Here is an 18,027-nt window from a genome sequence, read left to right on the forward strand (position 1 = left end):
GAATCCCAGGCAGGATCCTGTCAGCATGCAACCCGACGCGGGGCTTGAGCTCACGAACCATGAGATGGGGACCTGAGCCAAAATCAAGAGTCAGACGCTCAACTGACGGGGCCACCCAGGCGCCCCTAAGATAGTATTTTCTTAAAGGAGAAGCTTTAAGCAATGATAAATTTCTAATAAGTATATTTAAATAAAATGGACTCAAATCACCTAATTTGTATTTATTCCTAATGGTTAGATTATAATTGCATATGAGAAAAGGTTCACTTGGACTTTTTTTAAATTGACAACTGTGAGGAACGCCTGGCTGGCTCAGTTAATATAAGCATGTGACTCGATCTCGGGGTTGTGAGTTCAGGCTCCACGTTGAGTGTAGAGCTTACGTAAATAAAAAAATGACAACTAGGATTTTAAAAACTACAGAATGATTTATTTATCTTACATAGGACACTAAAACATTTTCTAATAAACATCATTTACTTATTACATATAACAATGCCATTCAATTATAAAGGGAAAGAGCTTTTAAATTCTAGCGTTTATAAACTTTTACGGTAAAATGCAGTGTCCAATAATCCTAACATCACGTTTAGAATATAACAAGAATAAAATCCGTAAGAAGTTGACAGCACCCCAGCAATACCTTTTATTGCACCTATTTTCAGTGGACATTTTTGTTTTTCAAAGGTGTGACTCTTAAAGATGGCAGCATGGTGCTTGAATCAAAAAGTTCATCGGGACTGCCTCGTCCTGCTGCTGTAGAGACTGCAGCCAATCGACCTTTCCTTAGGAATTAAAGGCACTATATGAAGTTACAGCACTACTTGGGTATATAAACTCGAGCCAATTAGTTTTTGCTTGCCTCGATATCCTTACTATAGCCTAAGGAGGCATTATCGTGTATTAGGATCCAGCAAGGCCATCCTGTTACATCTATATTTAAAAAAAACGCCCCAGAAAGTGACCCTGGTAATTTACTACAATTTCACTTCTGACTAAAATCCCACTCCGTTCATAATCATTTGTGCTCTAGAGAGGATTTATTTCTTAGAAGATTCTGAAAGCTGAAGAGCGTCGTCTTGACTGCTCGACTTGCAGGTGTCTGAGACCTGCCTCCGCCTCACGAAGGGGAGGAGTGGGAAGGAAATCAACATTTCTCAACAAGTGTTTAAGTGGCTCCTGTCCAAAATACATCTGGCTTCAATTCAGCGTTTCTGAAGCAACTGACTAAACTTCTAAGAGACCTTGATTCAGCAGTGAGCTGTGGTTCAGTTATTAGGCATCCACTTCGTGTGGAGGGGCAGCGCATCTGTTATTCAGCCTTTACCGCCGTCTTCCTGTAGCGAAGGACCGTGGTGGTTACCCACACGTTTAAAGCAAGCATGATCACGAAACGTGTAAGAACTGAAATCGATCAAAAAGAAAAAGTACGTGTTAAAGAGTACTGTTTTCGTGTTCGAATGCAAAATCGCTCCTGCCCTACCGCTCTGAGTAGAAGCCTAAAAGCCTAAATCACTGCCCGCCCCTACCCCCGTCTACCACATAAGGTTCACAACACCGCCTCGTGGGAACTTTTCAACAACGCTGGTTCCAAATATTTCTGGGGGGAGAGCACTTTACCGTAAGTGACTCGATGAACACTCTCCTGAGGAGAGTTAATGTATCTTTGTGGTTGTGAAACATTTGTAAGATACCAGCTAAGCTGTTCTTAAAAGATTGTCCCCAGATACACTGATCGCTTTCAGGAACAGCTGTCACTTTAATTACAAAGCAAACCATAGCTAGAACATTCTCAATCTTCCAAAATTGTAATACGTAGGTTCGTTTTGTTGTTTCCTTACGGCTGGATTCTTCTTCCCATACACAGAATTCTTCAAGTCCTGCGGAGAAGACTCAGACCTCTTTCCCCACTTGACCCAAGTTTATGGTTTGACCACAGTACTTTTAGTGTTTTGCTCACTGCTGACAGAAGGTGTTGCAGCCCAAAATACAGTCTCTGCAAAGGGACAGGGGTGCCTCACTCTCCTGTAGCCATATTTCTCAAGGAACAATTAACCGGTATGTGTACCAGGGACATGTCTCTAGTCTTCATAGAACGGGTGACACCATTTGTTTTCATTCTTTTCCAAAAATGTATACGCTTGGCTGGGGAGTGGAAAACAGCCTAGGGAATTACTAAGTTCTTTTTACACCAACCCACGTATTTTCTCCTCCATCACAGTGTCCCCCTTAAAAAAAAAAAAAAAAAAAAAAAAAAGGAGGATGTGGGGGTCTAATGATTGTCACCTCAGTAGAGTCCGTCCTCACTCACCCCCAGCCCTCCTGTTCACTCTCCATGGCTAAGCCACGTGTCCCCCGCTCACGGGCTTGTCATCGTCTCTTCCCCCGTCCCCCCATCTCTCTCTTCAAATTCACCTCCCCAGGCCCCTCCAGCCAGGTCACATTCCCCCATCAGGTGCTCCTCCTGGCCTGCTTTTCCAGAACACATTTCCCAGTATTCTTGAGTAGCTAATTGTGCGCTGACCGCACCGTCCGTCTCCACCCACCGCTGGCGTGGAAGCGTCACGAGGACGGCAGTCTACGACCTCGTGCTGCAGGCCGTATCCCCGGCGCTAACACGAAGTAGGTGCTCAGCCCTGTAAGCGGGGGCTGACGCCCGGGAATACACCGTGGCCTCTAACTGTACGTGGGGCCAGCTGATCCGTGAAACCCTGAGACAACTTACAAGGGAAGGAGCCACCAAGGGCACGCAGTCCAAAAAAATGGGAAGAAAAAAGATTTCGCTTACTCGTAAGATCGCCGGTGGTCATTATCGTTGTTATTATTCTTGCTGTAAGAGAAGATATTCAACAATGTCAACTTGCTTCTCAGCTATGTCGGTATTCAGCTAACGTCTTCCCATTTCAAATACAGGAATAGATGCTAACCGTTCCTGAAAGATCCTGGTAGTACGGAACACCAAATCGGTACTGTATTTTATAAAACCTCTCAAAGCCAGCCACGCGTCCTAGCCCAGTGGTTTTGAGGCTCTCCTAAGAGCAGAAGCAGTGTTGTCCAAGGGACCGGGGAGAAGCCGAGAACCCACGGTGTGTGCCCAGCCACAGCTCCCCCACCCCAAAGAGCACGTTTGGAAAATCTCATATGTATGGGACTTCTGGTAAGGTTTACTTTAAAGACGGGCTTCTACTAACAACAGAGATGTCTGGGTGGCTCAGTCGGTTAAGTGTCCAACTCTCGACTTCAGCTCAGGTCATGATCTCACGGCTTCATGAGTTGGAGCCCCACATCGGGCTCTGCTGACAGCACGGAGCCTGCCTGGGATTCTCTCTCTCCCTCTCTCTCTCTGCCCCTCCCCTCCCCCACTCACGCCGTCTCTCTCAAAATAAATAAATTAAAAAATAATAATAATAAAGAAAGGCTTCCACTAACAAAAAGCAAGGTTTTTAAATGACTGAACTTGACCCCCTTCTTTTGTAGAGATTTTCTAGGTAAAGGAAACTGAGGCCCAGCAAAGGGCAATGATTTCCCTAAAGGTCTAACTAGAACTGTTCCGTTCGTTTGTCTGGTATAGCGCTTTCCTTCGTGGCCACAGGAGACACGTGTGGGAGATGTGACATGGGATTTCGAGGACACTACCTGTAACTCAACGCCTGCCCTTCCTTCCTGACCCGAACCCACCCACACAAAACTCTCCCTCTGCCTCATACATCACACATTTAGGAAATTAGGTTTAAAGCCAGTTCACTTTTTCCCCATAAAGTTATAATCCTCAGTTTGTCATGTATCCAATATGTATTTAAGGACTCGTTCAAGCACAGAGTACCATGCAAAACAGATGGAAATGTAATACATGGTCTCTAAAGTTACAAGTTCCGAAGATTTCCTACAAGAAAATTTAAGAAACAACACTTAAGATTACCTGAAGGTAAAATTAGGGAGCTAATAAGTAATATATCAAATCAGCAATTCCAGAAACATATATATACATATATATATATATATATATACACACTTATATACATATATACATGTATATATGTATATATATTTCCTAACTATATATATATTATATATTATATATATATAATATATATATATCTCATAACACTTCAACATCTCAAGCTAAAAATAAAACCCAAGAAGCCTTAATTTTACATAACTTGGGACGTAAAGACCCCTTCCAGAAACCCCTGATGGAGAAGAAACATGAAGCATAGTTCAAACACCTAAAACTAATAAATCTAAGTAACGTCATAGCCCTGAATTTTTAAAGTTTTCTACCTAAAATAGCGTGTGTATATATATATATGTATATGTATGTATATGTATATATATGTATGTATATGTATATATGTATATATATGTATGTATATGTATATATATAGGTATATATATACAGGTATACGTGTGTATATATATATACAGGTATACATATATATATATATATATATATATATATATATATGTATTTTAGGTTCCTGCAAGAATCCAGATGAACAGTGGAAATTCTGAACTTGAGACCAAATAACATGGCTCCAGGAAAACACCCTGGCAAAGTCTATTCATTCTCAAAAGCCAATGTATGCTTTTCATCTCTCATCTGTTACATCAGAAAGGGTCATATTTTAAAACCAAGTTAGTGGATTCAATATAATCAACCTATTGATGCTTTTCAAAGAGCAAAAGAGGACTGTTGATGTTCAGCCAGATTTTTGGAGAAAGGGGTGTTTCTCGTTTGTTTTTAGCAAGTGGAATAGGGATCTTGCAGACACCGGAAAGTAGCCTGCGTGCCATCGGAATCATAAATACGGATCCACTTGGAGGTTCTATGTGCACAGGATTCAAGCTTGTGGGACCGTGACGGGTGGACGGCGTCTGGCTCTTACTTGCACAGGTGTATGCAGCGAGGCTCCAGGTGAGGGCGCTCACGGTGCCCGAGTCCCTGGTCTTCCACAGGTACTGGAGCTGAGCAAACTTGCTGGCCACGCTGATGAAAGTACTTAGATTCTGTTTGCAGGTAAAACATGAGAAAGTTAGCAGTCCCTCAGTTAAAGAAACAAGAGCGCCATATACTGAGCGTGCTTCTGAAGCCAAACTGTCAGGACAAGAGACAACCGGTTTGTACGAGGACAAAGCCCGGGTTCAGTGAAAAAGCAGGCAGCAGCGAGATGCTGGTTTATAAATGCACCAGTCCCACTGTTCAGTGGGTAACCGGTGGGCGTGCAGCTGGTGTGGAGGTGGGAGTAAGGATCACTGCATGGCCACAAAGGCTTATCCATCTGACCACCTGCCAATAAAAGCAGATAAGATAGAGAGAGAGAGAGAGAGAGAGAGAGAGAGAGGATAGATGGATAGAGAAGATAGATGGATGAATGGATAGATAGATAAGATAGATGGGTGGGTGCATGGATGGATGGATAGATAAGATGGATGGGTAGAGAGGTATAAGATAGATGGATGGATAGATAGATGGACAGATGGATAGAGAGATAAGATGGATGGATAGATAAGATGGGTGGGTGCACCCTCAGGAGGAAAGCAACATGACTGGGTTGGGGGTGGGGCATCGGGTCTGGCTCTGCTCGGTCCCCCGCACCTGTTGCGGGGCTGGCCCTTGACCCGTTCTTATTGGGTTACAGCAACACGTCCTGGTAAAGGCGGAGGAGGGAAGGGGCGGCTGGGACACGGGAGGACTGTGGAGAAGTCCGGGCGAGTGAGCCCTCCAGGCAGAGAGCAAGGGCCTGTGCTCAGATCCGAACACAGGTCACGCCGGGAGCACATGGCTCGGACGACTGACCCCAGGTGGGAAGACGGCGTCTGCAGCCCCGGCCGGTGGGGAGTCGGGTCGGGACCGCGAGCACGGCGGACCGGGCCTCGGAAAGCCTGGGCACGAGGACTTAGGTAGGGCCCTGTCCACTCGTGTCAGGGGGAAGGCCACTGCCGAGCAGATACGCTAACCGCGTCTGCTGGACCTTCCGCCGGATCCGTCTTCAGGAGGAAATGCCATCTTCGGAATCAAGAAGAAGGAGTCTTCATAACCAAGGCCCGGAAAGATTTTGCAAATAAAAATACACGACGCCCGGGGGAAACTTGAATTTCAGATCAACAACAAGTAATTTCTAGCATAGGTACGTCCCGTGCAATATTTGGGACATACTTATGCTAAAACCCTGCCCATTTGCTCCCCGTAGGTCACAAGGTTGGAATGTCACAGGGAGCCAAGTTCGCTTTCCAAGCAAGGGTCACAGCCAAGGCGCTGGGGAGGGGGTGGTGAAGTTCATGAGCCTGGGTGTGGCAGGCAGTGACTGGTGACTGCCCATCCTTCTCCTTCTCCCTTTGGGTGGAGAAGCGGCATCCAGTCACTTTGGAGAGAGGATCTGGGCTCAAATGCTCCCTGACCCACGCTCGGAGTCCTATTCTCACACTATGGGACTTTGGGGCCTTACCCAAGGTAGGATAAACGCACAGGGCTAACCGTTTTCCAAGGACAAAAATGTTCCGGGGGGGAGAGGGGCAAAGTTAAAAAAAAAAATCATGAGTGTGGGGCCCGTGGGTGGCTCAGCCGGTTAAGCCTCTGACTTCGGCTCAGGTCGAGATCTCGCAGTTCGGGAGTTCAAGCCCCGCGTCGGACTCTGCTGACAGCTCAGAGCCTGGAGCCTGCTTCCGATTCTGTCTCCCTCTCTCTCTCTCTCTGCCCCTCCCCCACTCATGCTCTGTCTCTCTCTCTCAAAAATAAATTTAAAAAAAAACATTAAAAAATTAAAAAAAAAAAATGAGTATGTAGCCAATGTGTAATCATTAACCTGATAAGAAGCTCTTTATTTTAGGCTCATTCTACCACCGTTGATCGTTCTGTTGCTGTTAATTACCTCCCCAGCCAGGTGCTCTATGGCCCCCCCAAAAAGGAAGTAAGAAAATGTTACCCAACGCCTAAGTGGGACTAACGTCTTGTAACATTGGGGTAGGACTGCATTTTCACCCCTTTATCCTTCAATAAGCAGGTTAAACACTCGGCCCATCAAGTTCTTTGCAGGAACGGCGGTCTCTCTTCTCCAGGGGCGATGCACTTACCATGGCCAGATCGATGATCCACTTCTGCAGGGGAAGGACGAACCACGAGGCCACAAATCTACCGAGCGCTAAGGGAGACAGCAGTGGCTCGGCCGCCCCCCACCCCGCGCCCGTGGGGACACGCCAAGAGCACGGAGGTGACGCACATAAGCCAACCTGGGAAAGGCTCTGCGAGGACCAGTCCGATTTGGAAAAGACAAAAATGGCTCAACATAACAGCAGATCACGGAAGAAAACTGCCAAGCGCCCTGCCTTTGTGGTTCTAAACGATTCTACTCGCCCACTTCATTCCCAGCCATGCAGACCTCTCCAGGGTGATGTCAAAAGTGAGGCATTTAAAGAAGCAGCTCAACATTTTGCAGGCACGTTCTGCAAAACTGGGGTCACGTGAAAACTCTCTTTCCCCCTTTCCTGCTAACCCCAGTGTAAACCCAGGTGGAGACAGGAAGAATGAGAGCGGATTTTCATCACGCCCAGTGAGGCGGCAAAAAGCACAGAAAGTCAGGCTCCAGAAGCCGGGCGGGTGAGGAGATGACCACCAGCCTCTGCTGTGACCTTGGGCAAGTCCCATTCCTTCTTTTGACCTTGGTTTGCTTATCCGCAAAACGGTCTTAACATTCCTTTGCCCCATCTACCCCCTCAGTGCCTTGGTGCACATCACAGACACCCAGCGCGCTACGATTATAATGAATGACATTACTTAAATGGAGGGATCAAAAGAGACAATGCCCGGTGTGACTAGAACGAATTCCTGGCAACCTGGTCAACGCCAGAACGGCAGCTGGAACCTAGGCAGATGAAATCTTGTTTTTAAAACACTCTAACTCAGTTTCTTAAACAGAGGGCACCCAGTTAAATTTGAATTTTCAGACCAACAAAAACAGTCTTTTAGTATAGTATGACCCATGCAATATTTGGGACATACTTATGCTTAAAAAAAAAAATCAGTTACTATGGTAACCCTACTTCTGGTTCATCACCACTCACAGGAGGAGGTTATAAGTATCCCGCTCATCCAGGGAGCTGCCCAGCTTTTGCAGTCCACAGCCTCACCACCCGTACAAAGGTAAATTGTCGTATTTTATTTAAACAGTAAACGGCACGACGCTTTTCCTCTTCAAAGTACTGTTTTCAAGACCCTTTTACTGGCTGGGTAGAGCTGTGCAGAGAGAAGCTGAGTGGGGAGGATGGGTACAGACAGCAGGGGGTCAGGACTCAGTCCCCTCCCTACACAGCCGCCCAGTCGGACAGCTGCCGTGAGGCTGCCCCTTGCTCAGCTTGTCCTGTGCTCCTGGTACTGTGATCCTTGCCACAAGGTAGGCAAGACTGTGTCATTTCACAGGCGGGACGGGACAGGACGATTGCAGCTTAGGGAGCTCCCGGCCTGTGCCCACGAACACCCAGGGGGTGGCCGCAGCAGGTGTCCCCCAGCCTCCACGTCCGAAGGCGCCCAGCCCAGCGCAGACAGGAAGGGTGCCCTCCCTCTCTCCTCCACCCTGCGGGTGTACGAGTAACCCGCTCGGGTCACTTCGCAGACACGGCCGCATTAACTGGCTGCCACTGGAAAGGCTTTCCTGGCTTTTTAAGGACCGTGAATTCCCAAGAGAACCTCTGAAGGTTTACAGAACCGAAACAAGAGCCCGGCCCCTGTTCACAGAAGAGGCACCGTGAGTGAGCATAGGTCTGTGTCACGACCAGAGGCCCCGCCCACCCGCCACCACCAAGTCCCTTCTAATGTCTTGGCCACGATTTTCGCTTTGAACCAGCCGTCCAGAACCCGCACGCCCACACTGTCGGGCAGAGAGGGCGCGTTAGTGGCCCCTGAGTTCACGACAGACATTCCCGTTATTATGACTTCACATACTTGGGGGACATTTTCTCAGGGAAGAAGAAATGTCTCCGCCTCCCCTGAAGAATGAAGCTGGGACGGGCCTGGCGCCCGGGGCTCGGGGTGGGGGGAGGCCCCGGGCAGGGTACATATTCACTCACGCGCATTTGGGATCTTTTTCAGTTTGACCACAAGAACGCGGCTCTGGCCAAAGCACCTGACTCCCCAGTCCCATCGGATCCCTGGACAATGAAAAGGATACACGGCCATGTACGGGGCTGCTCCTTTCACGTTCCCGTTGAAATGGAAGGCACACAGCAGGAGGAGGACGTCTGAAAGAGAAAGGCTGTGAGGGAGGCGGGAGGGGGGGCCCAAGGGCTGTTGCCCGACCCGGGGGGGGGGGGGGGGGGGGGGGGTCCGAGGGGCCGGTTACCTTGTGCGATGAGAATGGGATACTCCAGGTAGGTCAGCAGCGGGTACTCATAGTAACACTGGTACCGGAGAAACACCAGGAAACTGGGGAGAGAGGGGGAGCGTCTGAGCTGGGGCCGGCCCAGCACAGGGCGGCGGGGAGGCCCGGCCAGCGCCCAGGAGCCCGGGTTCATGTGCAAAACCCTGGACCTGCTGGTTGGCACCTGGAAACGTCAGGGGGTGGGGGGAGATTTTGCACACAGAGCTCGGGACCGTGCCCGCAGCTTTTCGAGCATCCGGGACTGACTGGGAGCTGGGCGTGGTGCACGTGGTCGCTGCCAAGTCCCTGGAGATGGTGGCACAAGTGAGTTTCACTGAGGTCCGAGCGGCAGGCCAGGACGAGAAGAGACGGCGCTTCTGGCCCCAGGCTGGCCGGCCCTGAGCGGGGGAGCAACCACCTGGATGATCCCTGCGGCCGTCCGGAGTGCTCCCCGTCGAGGAGGAGCAGTAGGTGAGAGGCATAAACAGTCATCAGTCCCTTAAGAGAATTCCAGCTCTGAGGGCCGCCTGGGGGCTCAGTCAGTTGGGCATCCGACACTTGGTTTCGGCTCAGGTCGTGATCTCACGGTTTCGTGAGTTCAGGCCCCACGACAGGCTCTGCGCTGGTGGCGGGGAGCCTGCCTGGGATTCCCTCTCTCCCCTTCTCTCTCTGCCCTTCCACCACTCCTTCTCTCTCTGCCCCTCCACCACTGGCAATGTTGTTGTCTCTCTCAAAATAAATGAGGAAGAAAGAAAGAAGGAAAGAAAGAAAGAAAGAAAGAAAGAAAGAAAGAAAGAAAGAAAGAAAAGGAGAAGCAAAGAAAAGAGAAAAAGAAAAGAAAGAGAAGAAAAAAGAGAAGAAAAAAAGAGAAGCAAAGAAAAGAAAAAAAAGAAGAGAAGAAAAGAAAAAAGAAAAGAGAAGCAAAGAAAGAAAAAAGAAAAGAAAAAAGAAAGAAAAAAGAAGAGAAGGAAAGAAAAAAGAAAAAAGAAAAGAGAAGCAAAGAAAAAAGAAAAGAGAAGAAAAAAGAAAGAAAAAAAAGAAAAGAAAGAAAAAGAGAAGAAAAGAAAGAAAAAAGAGAAAAGAAAGAAAAAAGAGAAGAAAAAAGAAAAGAGAAGCAAAGAAAGAAAAAAGAAAAGAAAAAAGAGAAGAACAAAGAAAAGAGAAGCAAAGAAAAAAGAAGAAAAAAAGAAGAGAAGAAGAAAAAAGAAAGAAAAAAGAAAAAGAAAAAGAAAAGAAAGAAAAAAGGAGAAAAAAGAAAAGAAGAAAAAAGAAAAGGAGGAAAATAGAAAAGAGAAGAAAAGAAAAAAGAAGAAAGAAAAAGAAGAGAGAAAGAAAAAAAGAGAAAAGAAAAAAGAAAATTCTAGTTCTGAGAGGCTGGAATTTGGTGGGGGGGAGGGGGGTGGAAAGTAAAAACCCCAGGACCCGACCCTTGTCAGGACAAAAGGCCTGAGCTTCCGGCCTCTCCAGCTCTCGGCCCAGCCAGTCAGCTCCCTAAGGACCTAAGTCCCCCTGCTGTCCCCTCAGAGTCTGTTTCATCCCCCAGGTGAACCACAGCCTCCATCACTCATCCAGATGTAACCCCTCTCATTTCCTCAGCTTGGGGGGGGGGGTTCACAAAGCACCCAGTGGGCCGGGGAGCCTGTGCCCTTGATCCTGTTTCCGACCTTGGCTGAGCTGGGGGCGAGGGTCACAGGATGGGGGGGGGGAGGCCAGCGGTGGCCTGAGCACGGGGGTCTCCAGACCAGGCCTCCGGCACCTTTCTGTCCACATCTGAGGGGGAGCCCAGGGGGCCAGGGGAGGGGGCAGCTTCAGCTCACCCACCCCTGCAGAGCAGGGCTGCAGCCAGCGGGGCCCGTGCACGGGAAGCCTGGACAACGACCCTGCCGAATGAGCGGGCGGTACATCCGAGCAGGCGCTGGGGGGTCTTTGCCACCTGCTCGCTCTTCACTGAGCGCACCACCCCCCCCCCAGAGTGCAGCCACAGACCTTCAGGACAGGCACGAGCCCTAGGGTGTCAGAGCTGAGGTCACGGCCATCCAGCGTGCCCTCCACATTTTACAGACCACTTGGGGAGACTGAGGCCCAAGAAACCAAGGTCATATGAGAATTCAGGGAAAAGACGAAGACGAGCGCATGAGTTTCCCCGGCCACCAGCAGTGGTGCCTGCCACCAACCCCCACCCCACCGTGGCCCTCCAGGGAGGCCGGGCGGCCAGGCTGCAGTGCGCACGCTCTCTCTCTCTCTCTCTCGCTCTCTCTCTCGCTCTCTCTCGGGGATCCAAACGTCCAAGGACAACCATCTGTCACTCCTGTGGCCTGGAGCAGCTAGGTGTCCTTCTTTGATTTTTAATGTTCTTCTTTTCATCAAAAAGTAATACATTACAACCCTCCTTACAATAAAGTCAGGCCGAACGGTGTCTGACCCGCGGCCCCACACACCTGTTAACATTCCTGGTCCGCTCTGCAAAGTGACTGGAGTTTCCTTCTTCCACACACAGGCTAGAGGTCTGAACAAAAAAACTACACATGTGCTCACAGAGGCAGCGGCTCGAGAGCCGCTGGAGCCTCTTCCAAAGGAATTTTCAGCCGGACACCAGAAGTCGGCCTGCTGGGCCTGGAGAGAGGATGCAGGGTCCCCCCCCCGCGCCGCCGGGCTGTCTTGTCTGGGCGGAGGGCTGAATCGGGAGTCTGAAAACCCACCCATGGAAGGTTCCAGAGCAGGTGCAGACAGCAGAACTGTGTCTGGAACCCAGGAGGGCACAAGGGGGCAGAGCAGGAGGCACGCCTGGAAGGCCTGGAAGGAGGGGTGTTGGAGCTGCTGAGGCAGGCGCGCTCCCATCAGCCGGGGAACCCGGGCGCGGGCGGGGGGCGGGCGGAACGCTGGCACAGCCTGGGCAGAGAGGTGCCCGCTATGCACTTCCTGCCAACTTCCTCCCTGCTTCCCCTCCCCGAAACCTGTCTGGGACACCTGTTCCAGCAACGGAGAAAATGAGCAGCCTGCTGGCAGGGCAGGGCGCACCCCACCCCCCCCCCCCTTCCTGGGGTCCCGTCTGTGCCGCCTTCTGCGCCAGACACGGTGCGGCCCGCAGCCAGCCTCCCCCTCCCCCAGCCGGCTGAGCCCGCTTCGTCTGCCCTGCAGGCCTCCCCCTCACTAAACGTGGGGCCTCCAGTGGAGGTTTGGTCAGCTCCTTTTCTTTGCTGACGCGGGCGTGTGGCTGTCGCCCTGCACACGTCTGGAGGCACTTCTAAACTCCAGGCATTTTCTTACACTTCACCCCGATCCGCATTCAAAGCCATTTTCTGGTCTCACTGAGAGACAGCTTATGCTCCCATTGACCCGGTTCTCTCAAAAATGGGCTTTTGGCGTTAACAGATCAGGACCCAAGGCAGGTAGGCGTCCCCCAAGAATTTATTCTGGCTTTTGCTTCCCAGGATATAAAGGGTCCCCCCGATGGCGATGCCCTCCGGGGTCTGTCTGCCGGAATTCTGGCTGCTACCCTGCTCCTGGCCCGGTAGGGGGCGCTCGTGGGCAGGCAGGCAAGGCGGGCACCAGGCACGGGCAGGCCTGCGGTGCCCCCCAGCTTCTCCAGGGCCCTCACCAGCGAAGGCTGGGGAAGGAAAAGGGAAGGGGGCAGGGTGTTGCCAACCCGCTCCCCCCACCCACGATATTGCTGACGAGTCTAGGGAGCGGAAAAACCCAGTGAGTGTGGAGGGCGGGGGTGCGCCAGGCTTCAGGATGGAAAGGGCCAGCCCCGGGTGAAACCTAGGGCCCTGCTGCTGCCGGTGAACTTGGGCACGGTGCGTCACTTCCTCCGCCTCAGGCTACTCTTCTCTGGGGATCAAAACAATGCTTACTCCCTAGGGCGCCCTGAGGATCGAGTAAAATAGCGCCACCACACAGACCCACCGGTAAGATAAAGCGAGGTGTAGATAAAACCTCGGAATCCAGCGGAGGGAGCGCCTGACCACTTCCAGCTTCGGGGAGAGGGTGGCATCCGGCCGGGCCTAGACACAGCCACGCGCACACAGCAGCCTGCGTGCCTGGGCCTCCACGAAGCGTGAGCTGCAGGCCGGCCGATCCCCGCGGGACACGCACGAAGCCTCCTCCCGCGCCGACTTCAGCTCCCCCGCCCACGCGAGCCCACGTCCATTGCCAGGAGGGCAGGTGTTGGCGAGGTGCACGGTTGGATAGAGTGACAGCCGACACCTGCTGGCAGCGCCTGCCGGGTTGTAGCGTGTGGGCAGGCTCCCGACTCGCCTCCTTGGGCATCAGTCGGGCTTCCACTCACCCCGCAATGGGCCAGCCCCACCTTCCCAGGCTCAGGGACCCGTTAAAAACCGTGGCCCTCCCCCAGGCCGTCCACGCCCTCCCGGACACTCCCCCGCCGCTCCTCCCCCTCTCCCCTCCCCACCCGAACTGACGCGGCGGCCACTTCGAGGCGGTGGAGAACTCGCCAATCCTCGCTACCCAGCCTGGGGGGGTGGGGGTGGGGGGGTCCCAGTGTTGTGGGGTCGTTTGCAAATCAGAGCGGGGTCACACACCCGCCAGTCGGCCGACTCCCTCTTGATAAAGCATCTCCCCCGCTGGGCGCGCCGGGCGCAGGACCCCCCACCTCCCCCACCCCCGAGGTCTTCTTCTCCCTCCCTTGCCCCAGGCTACTTTCCAGCCCAGGCCCCCCGGGGTCGTGCTTCCGCGGAGGACCCGCCCGCGCGGTCGCCGTGTGACAAGCCGGTTGGGGGCGGGGGGAGGGGGGCGGCGAGGAGCAAAGTGGGGAGGACCGGCCTTGCCAGGCACTCGCGGGTAGACTCCCGGGCTTCACGTGCCCCGCTCTCCCACCAACTCGAGGCCTCCCGACCGAGTTTTAGAACTCTGCTCTTCGCGCTTACATCTTTAAATACTGAGTCAAGGCATCCACTCCGGATTTCTGATGGATAAGCGCTCTCCCAGCGGCACTGGCTCCTCTCTGGCTGGCTGTGGCCCGATTCGTCTTTCTCCCCTTCCTCCAAAGAGCCCCCCATTCTCGGAATCCCCACAACCCAGGTGTTAACTTTCTAAAGGCGGAGGATCAACGCCTCGCTTTACACGCGAGGAAACCGAGACCCGAGCTAAGGGGTATTGGCGGGGGGAGGGGGAACTCAGGGCGGACGTGTATCAGAGGGCCTCAGGTGCAAATGGCCTAGTTCCAAGCCGCGCGGTTGCGCTGCGGCTAACGGGCGGGGTGAGGGCCTGGCCAGGGGTCGGTTTCCCCCATCTGTAAGCTGGGCACGCGCAGTCCGTGCGGGGAGCGGCAAATAAACAGGGGAGGCGAGCGGTCCCGGGGAGTGCCCCCCAGCGGCCGGGCGCTTTCGGCCCCGCTCCCCGGCCCTGCTGAGACCCACGGCGCGCTCCTGAGCTCCCGGGCCGTCCAGGCCGCAGAGGCGAGCGGGGAGGGCAGCCGCCCCCGCCGCCCCGGCCTTACCCCGCCAGCTCCAGAAGTAAACTCGGGAGGCTGATGCCCCGCGCGCTGCGCGCCGCCAGCACCGCGGAGATCTGCGGCAGCTTGAGCGCGGCGCACACGCCCAGCGTGCTCCAGTTGCAGAACAACAGCAGCAGCTTCTCCATGGCGCCGGCGGGGCTGGGGGCTCCGGCTCCGGGCGTGGGGGCTCGGCGGAGGCGGCCGCGGCGCGAGGGAGGGGCAACGGCTCAGCTCTGGGCCTCCCCGGGCGCGGAGTCCTTCCGCCTTCCCTGGGCACCCGCACCCACGCCCACGCCCTGGGCCGCCCCGCCGGGGTCCGCCCTGTCGGGGTCCGCTCCTCCGCCCGGATCTCCGCCCCCTCCCTCGCCCTGCCCCGCCCCGCCCCGCCCGGGCTCCTCTCCGCTGCCCCGCCCCCTCCCCCAGGTCCGCCTCGGGTCCACCCTCGCCCGGGGTCCGCTCCTCCGTCCGGATCTCCGCTCCCGACCCCGCCGGCGTTCGCCCCTCACCACCCCGGACCCCGCCGTCCACCTAGTGCGGGTCTCGCCGGGACCCCGCCCCGGGGCCGCCCAGTCGGGGAGCGCTCCGCCCCTTCTGTCCGCTCCGCCCCCGGCCCCGCCCCGGCCCCGCCCTGTCCCGGGGCGGCCGCTGGGCGGTGCCCTCCGCAGACCGGACGCGCTGCGGAGTCACTTCTCCGTGTTAAGCTCGCGGGGTGCCGAGCTGCCCGGAGACCCCCCCCCCCCAGACGGTTCCGCTTTCCCGAGGGTTGGGTGGGTACAGGCTGAATCCCGGGAGGGCGGACGTGCACCCCCTCACGGGGGGGCTGGACCGTGGTGTCGGGGTTTTGCACTCCCTAAGTGCCTTCCTTTCTTCGTTTTTCTGACTATGCATTTCAGAGATGAAAACTTGGAAGGACGTTAAGGACCCAACTTCGTTTACGTGCGTCCTCCTCGTTTTACCTGGGGACACAGGCTTTGCCCGTCACTGAGGGGCCAGAACGACCCGGGGTCGGCTCACTTCCCGCCCTTTCCCGAAGCTGAGTGGGGGGGGGGGCGCCCCTCCCCGCCACCCGGGCCTTAGCCCTCCAGGCCCCTGGAAGTCCCGCCCTTCACCACTTCAGAGGGAAAGTTTTTTCTTAAGGCGGTTAAGTAGATTCTGTGATCCAAGAAGGTAGACGCGGCAGAAAATGAAGGGGCGGGGTGTGTTCTCCAAGCTCTCAGAATCGCAGAAGCAGGTCCCGGTCATGGAGCAGAAAAAAGTCACAAAAATGCAACGCCGGAATCCACGGTGGCTGGTTTGGTACCGTGAACCTCAGCCAGGCTTCGAGGCTTTCCTTCTGTCTGTCCCTGCGCCTCCAGCCCTCACCTGGCCATCAAAAACCTTACCCTGGAAGAAGAAAAACAGGTATGGAGTCCTCCTTCTAAGCTAAGGGAAACAGGATGTTCGGAAGGAAACTTGTTAAAATTTTTTTTCAAGTTTATTTTATTTTCGAGAGAGAGAGAGAGAGAGAGCGTGAGTGGGTGAGGGGCAGAGAGAGGAGGAGACACAGAATCCGAAGCAGGATCCAAGCTCCGAGCTGTCAGCACAGAGCCCAACGTGGGGCTCGAACCCACAGACCATGAGACCATGACCTGAGCCGAGGTCGGTGGCTTCACCGACTGAGCCACCCAGGCGCTCCCAGAAGGAAACTTTTAAGAGGAAAATAAAGAGTGTGCGTGTTTAATTCTTATCTTCCGGAAAACTACTCACAGATGAGCTAATATCGTCTGGAATTTGCTTCAAAAGGTTGGGGGCTTGCGTGGAAGGGTGGGAGTGGAGACAAAACGAGCTGTGAGCTGAGAATTTTGGGCGTTGGTTATGGGAATGGGGGGGATTTACTGTGGATGAAGTTTTGGGGTGATGGTGGGGGTCGAGGGGTCCGGAGCCAGCCGCCAAGAAAGGATTCTTGAAGACATCTCTGGTGCAAAAAAGGTGATTTTATTATAGCACGGGGACAGGACCCGTGGGCAGGAGGAGCCTCACTGGGGCCCTGAAGGGTAACTCATTATATACCCTCAGGTTGGGAGGGGCACAGGGATAAAGGAAGTCTCTAAGATATTTTGGAAGCAAGGTTTACAGTTTCCAGGACCTTGAGGGGCTAGCTGTTGCTAGGGAAACCGTTTAATACAACCTCAGTCCTGAGACGGTTCAGATGTTTATACGGCGGCCAGAAGCTTGGAGTGGGATTCCCAGCATATGTCTTGGGGCAGTTTAGGTAAAGGAAGTAGACTCACAGTATCCTTGAGGTTGGGACAAAGTTAAGCCAAGGTTCTCCTTTGCCCCCAGCGAAGTGTCACCCTGGAGGCAGCTGAGCTCCTAGAGGGAGGTCACTCTGCCTTTCAAGGACTTGTCAGTGGGCTGTAGGCAGGAAGGGAACTTAATTTTTCATTAGCCTTCGTTTCTCGCATCATCATGGCAAGGACGTAAACCCCTTTCCTTTGTTCTTGGGGAGGCAGCGTCCTTCCTGTCCAGGGACCGGCACCAGCTGGAGCCCTTCCCTGTTCCCGGGGCTCAGCGCCCTTTCTACTCTCCGTAGGCACCCCTGTCCCTCCACCCCAGCTTGGGGTAAGCCGAGACGCTGGGTTGGCTTGGTGGCTCCAGCTTTGACACCTATAAGCTGTGTGATCGTAGGTGATTCATTCAACCTCCTGGTCCTTCAGTCTTCTCCTCCGCAGGGTGGGTACATCAGTGGCTTCCCCGCACTCATCGGAACGTTGGCTCTCTTGGATTGGCACCACCAGCCGTGTGTCTTTGCGATTCTCTGGCTCAGTCGTGCCCTGACTACTACATAGGGCATCCCGAACCAGCCATTCGCCTAAGGAGCTTCGAGTCCTTTTAATAAATAGAGCCTGGTGTTTAGAAACAAAGACCTGGGATAAGATGTGCTCAGTGCTGTTCAGGCGTCAGGCGAATCTGCCCTCTTAGGAGACCGAGCTAGGGTGAGGGGTGTGTGTGTGTGTGTGTGTGTGTGTGTGTGTGATTGGTCTGCTCAGGCTGCTTTAACAAAATACCATATACTGGGTGGCGTAAACAACAGAAATTTATTTTCTTACAGTTCTAGAGGCTGGGAGTGCAAGATGCTGGCAAGATTGGTTTCTGGGGAGACCCTTCTCCCCAGCTGTCTTCTCCTTGTGTCCTCATACAGGCTTTTCTCTGTGTGTACACATCCCTGGTCTCTCTCCTTTT

The 18,027-nt window shown here is 53.4% G+C and overlaps 1 protein-coding gene and 1 long non-coding RNA gene across 9 annotated transcripts; one reads left to right on the top strand and one right to left on the bottom strand.

The window, feature by feature from the left end:
• Positions 1-697: 697 nt before the first annotated feature.
• Positions 698-15,126, bottom strand: SLC66A3 (solute carrier family 66 member 3). Of its 4 annotated transcripts, XM_042982496.1 has the most exons (9): positions 14,237-14,409; positions 13,257-13,569; positions 11,789-11,856; positions 9,333-9,415; positions 9,162-9,231; positions 7,072-7,129; positions 4,887-5,007; positions 2,789-2,830; positions 698-1,404 (listed from the first exon to the last, which is right to left on the bottom strand). In XM_042982496.1, coding segments are annotated over exons 1-9 (849 nt in total). In that variant the 5' UTR covers positions 14,239-14,409; the 3' UTR covers positions 698-1,312. The 4 variants fall into 4 exon arrangements, with proteins under 4 accessions (XP_042838430.1, XP_042838428.1, XP_042838427.1 ...); XM_042982494.1 differs by lacking the exon at positions 13,257-13,569 and having other exon boundaries at positions 14,237-14,898; XM_042982493.1 differs by lacking the exon at positions 14,237-14,409 and having other exon boundaries at positions 13,257-13,723.
• A 77-nt stretch (positions 15,127-15,203) lies between these two features.
• Positions 15,204-17,808, top strand: LOC107179503. 5 transcript variants are annotated; one of them, XR_006216022.1, is made up of 5 exons: positions 15,204-15,572; positions 15,699-15,741; positions 16,016-16,206; positions 17,298-17,406; positions 17,502-17,808. It is a non-coding gene; the product is annotated as an uncharacterized LOC107179503 (long non-coding RNA). The 5 variants fall into 5 exon arrangements; XR_006216021.1 differs by having other exon boundaries at positions 17,378-17,406; XR_006216018.1 differs by having other exon boundaries at positions 17,298-17,808.
• The last annotated feature ends 219 nt before the right edge of the window (positions 17,809-18,027 follow it).

Source organism: Panthera tigris, chromosome A3 (genome assembly GCF_018350195.1).
Source record: "Panthera tigris isolate Pti1 chromosome A3, P.tigris_Pti1_mat1.1, whole genome shotgun sequence".
NCBI classification, from domain to species: domain Eukaryota; kingdom Metazoa; phylum Chordata; class Mammalia; order Carnivora; family Felidae; genus Panthera; species Panthera tigris.

What these genes read in the sequence shown, in the direction of transcription:
- SLC66A3 (XM_042982493.1), bottom strand. Translation starts at nt 13,619, where the DNA reads ATGCCCAAGGAGGCGAGTCGGGAGCCTGCCCACACGCTACAACCCGGC. An exon ending in GCAGCCCCGTACATGGCCGT is followed by an intron (nt 7,130 to 9,161) that starts GTATCCTTTTCA and finishes AGCGCTCGGTAG; the next exon opens with ATTTGTGGCCTCGTGGTTCG. An exon ending in GACCACCGGCGATCTTACGA is followed by an intron (nt 1,405 to 2,788) that starts GTAAGCGAAATC and finishes GATCGATTTCAG; the next exon opens with TTCTTACACGTTTCGTGATC.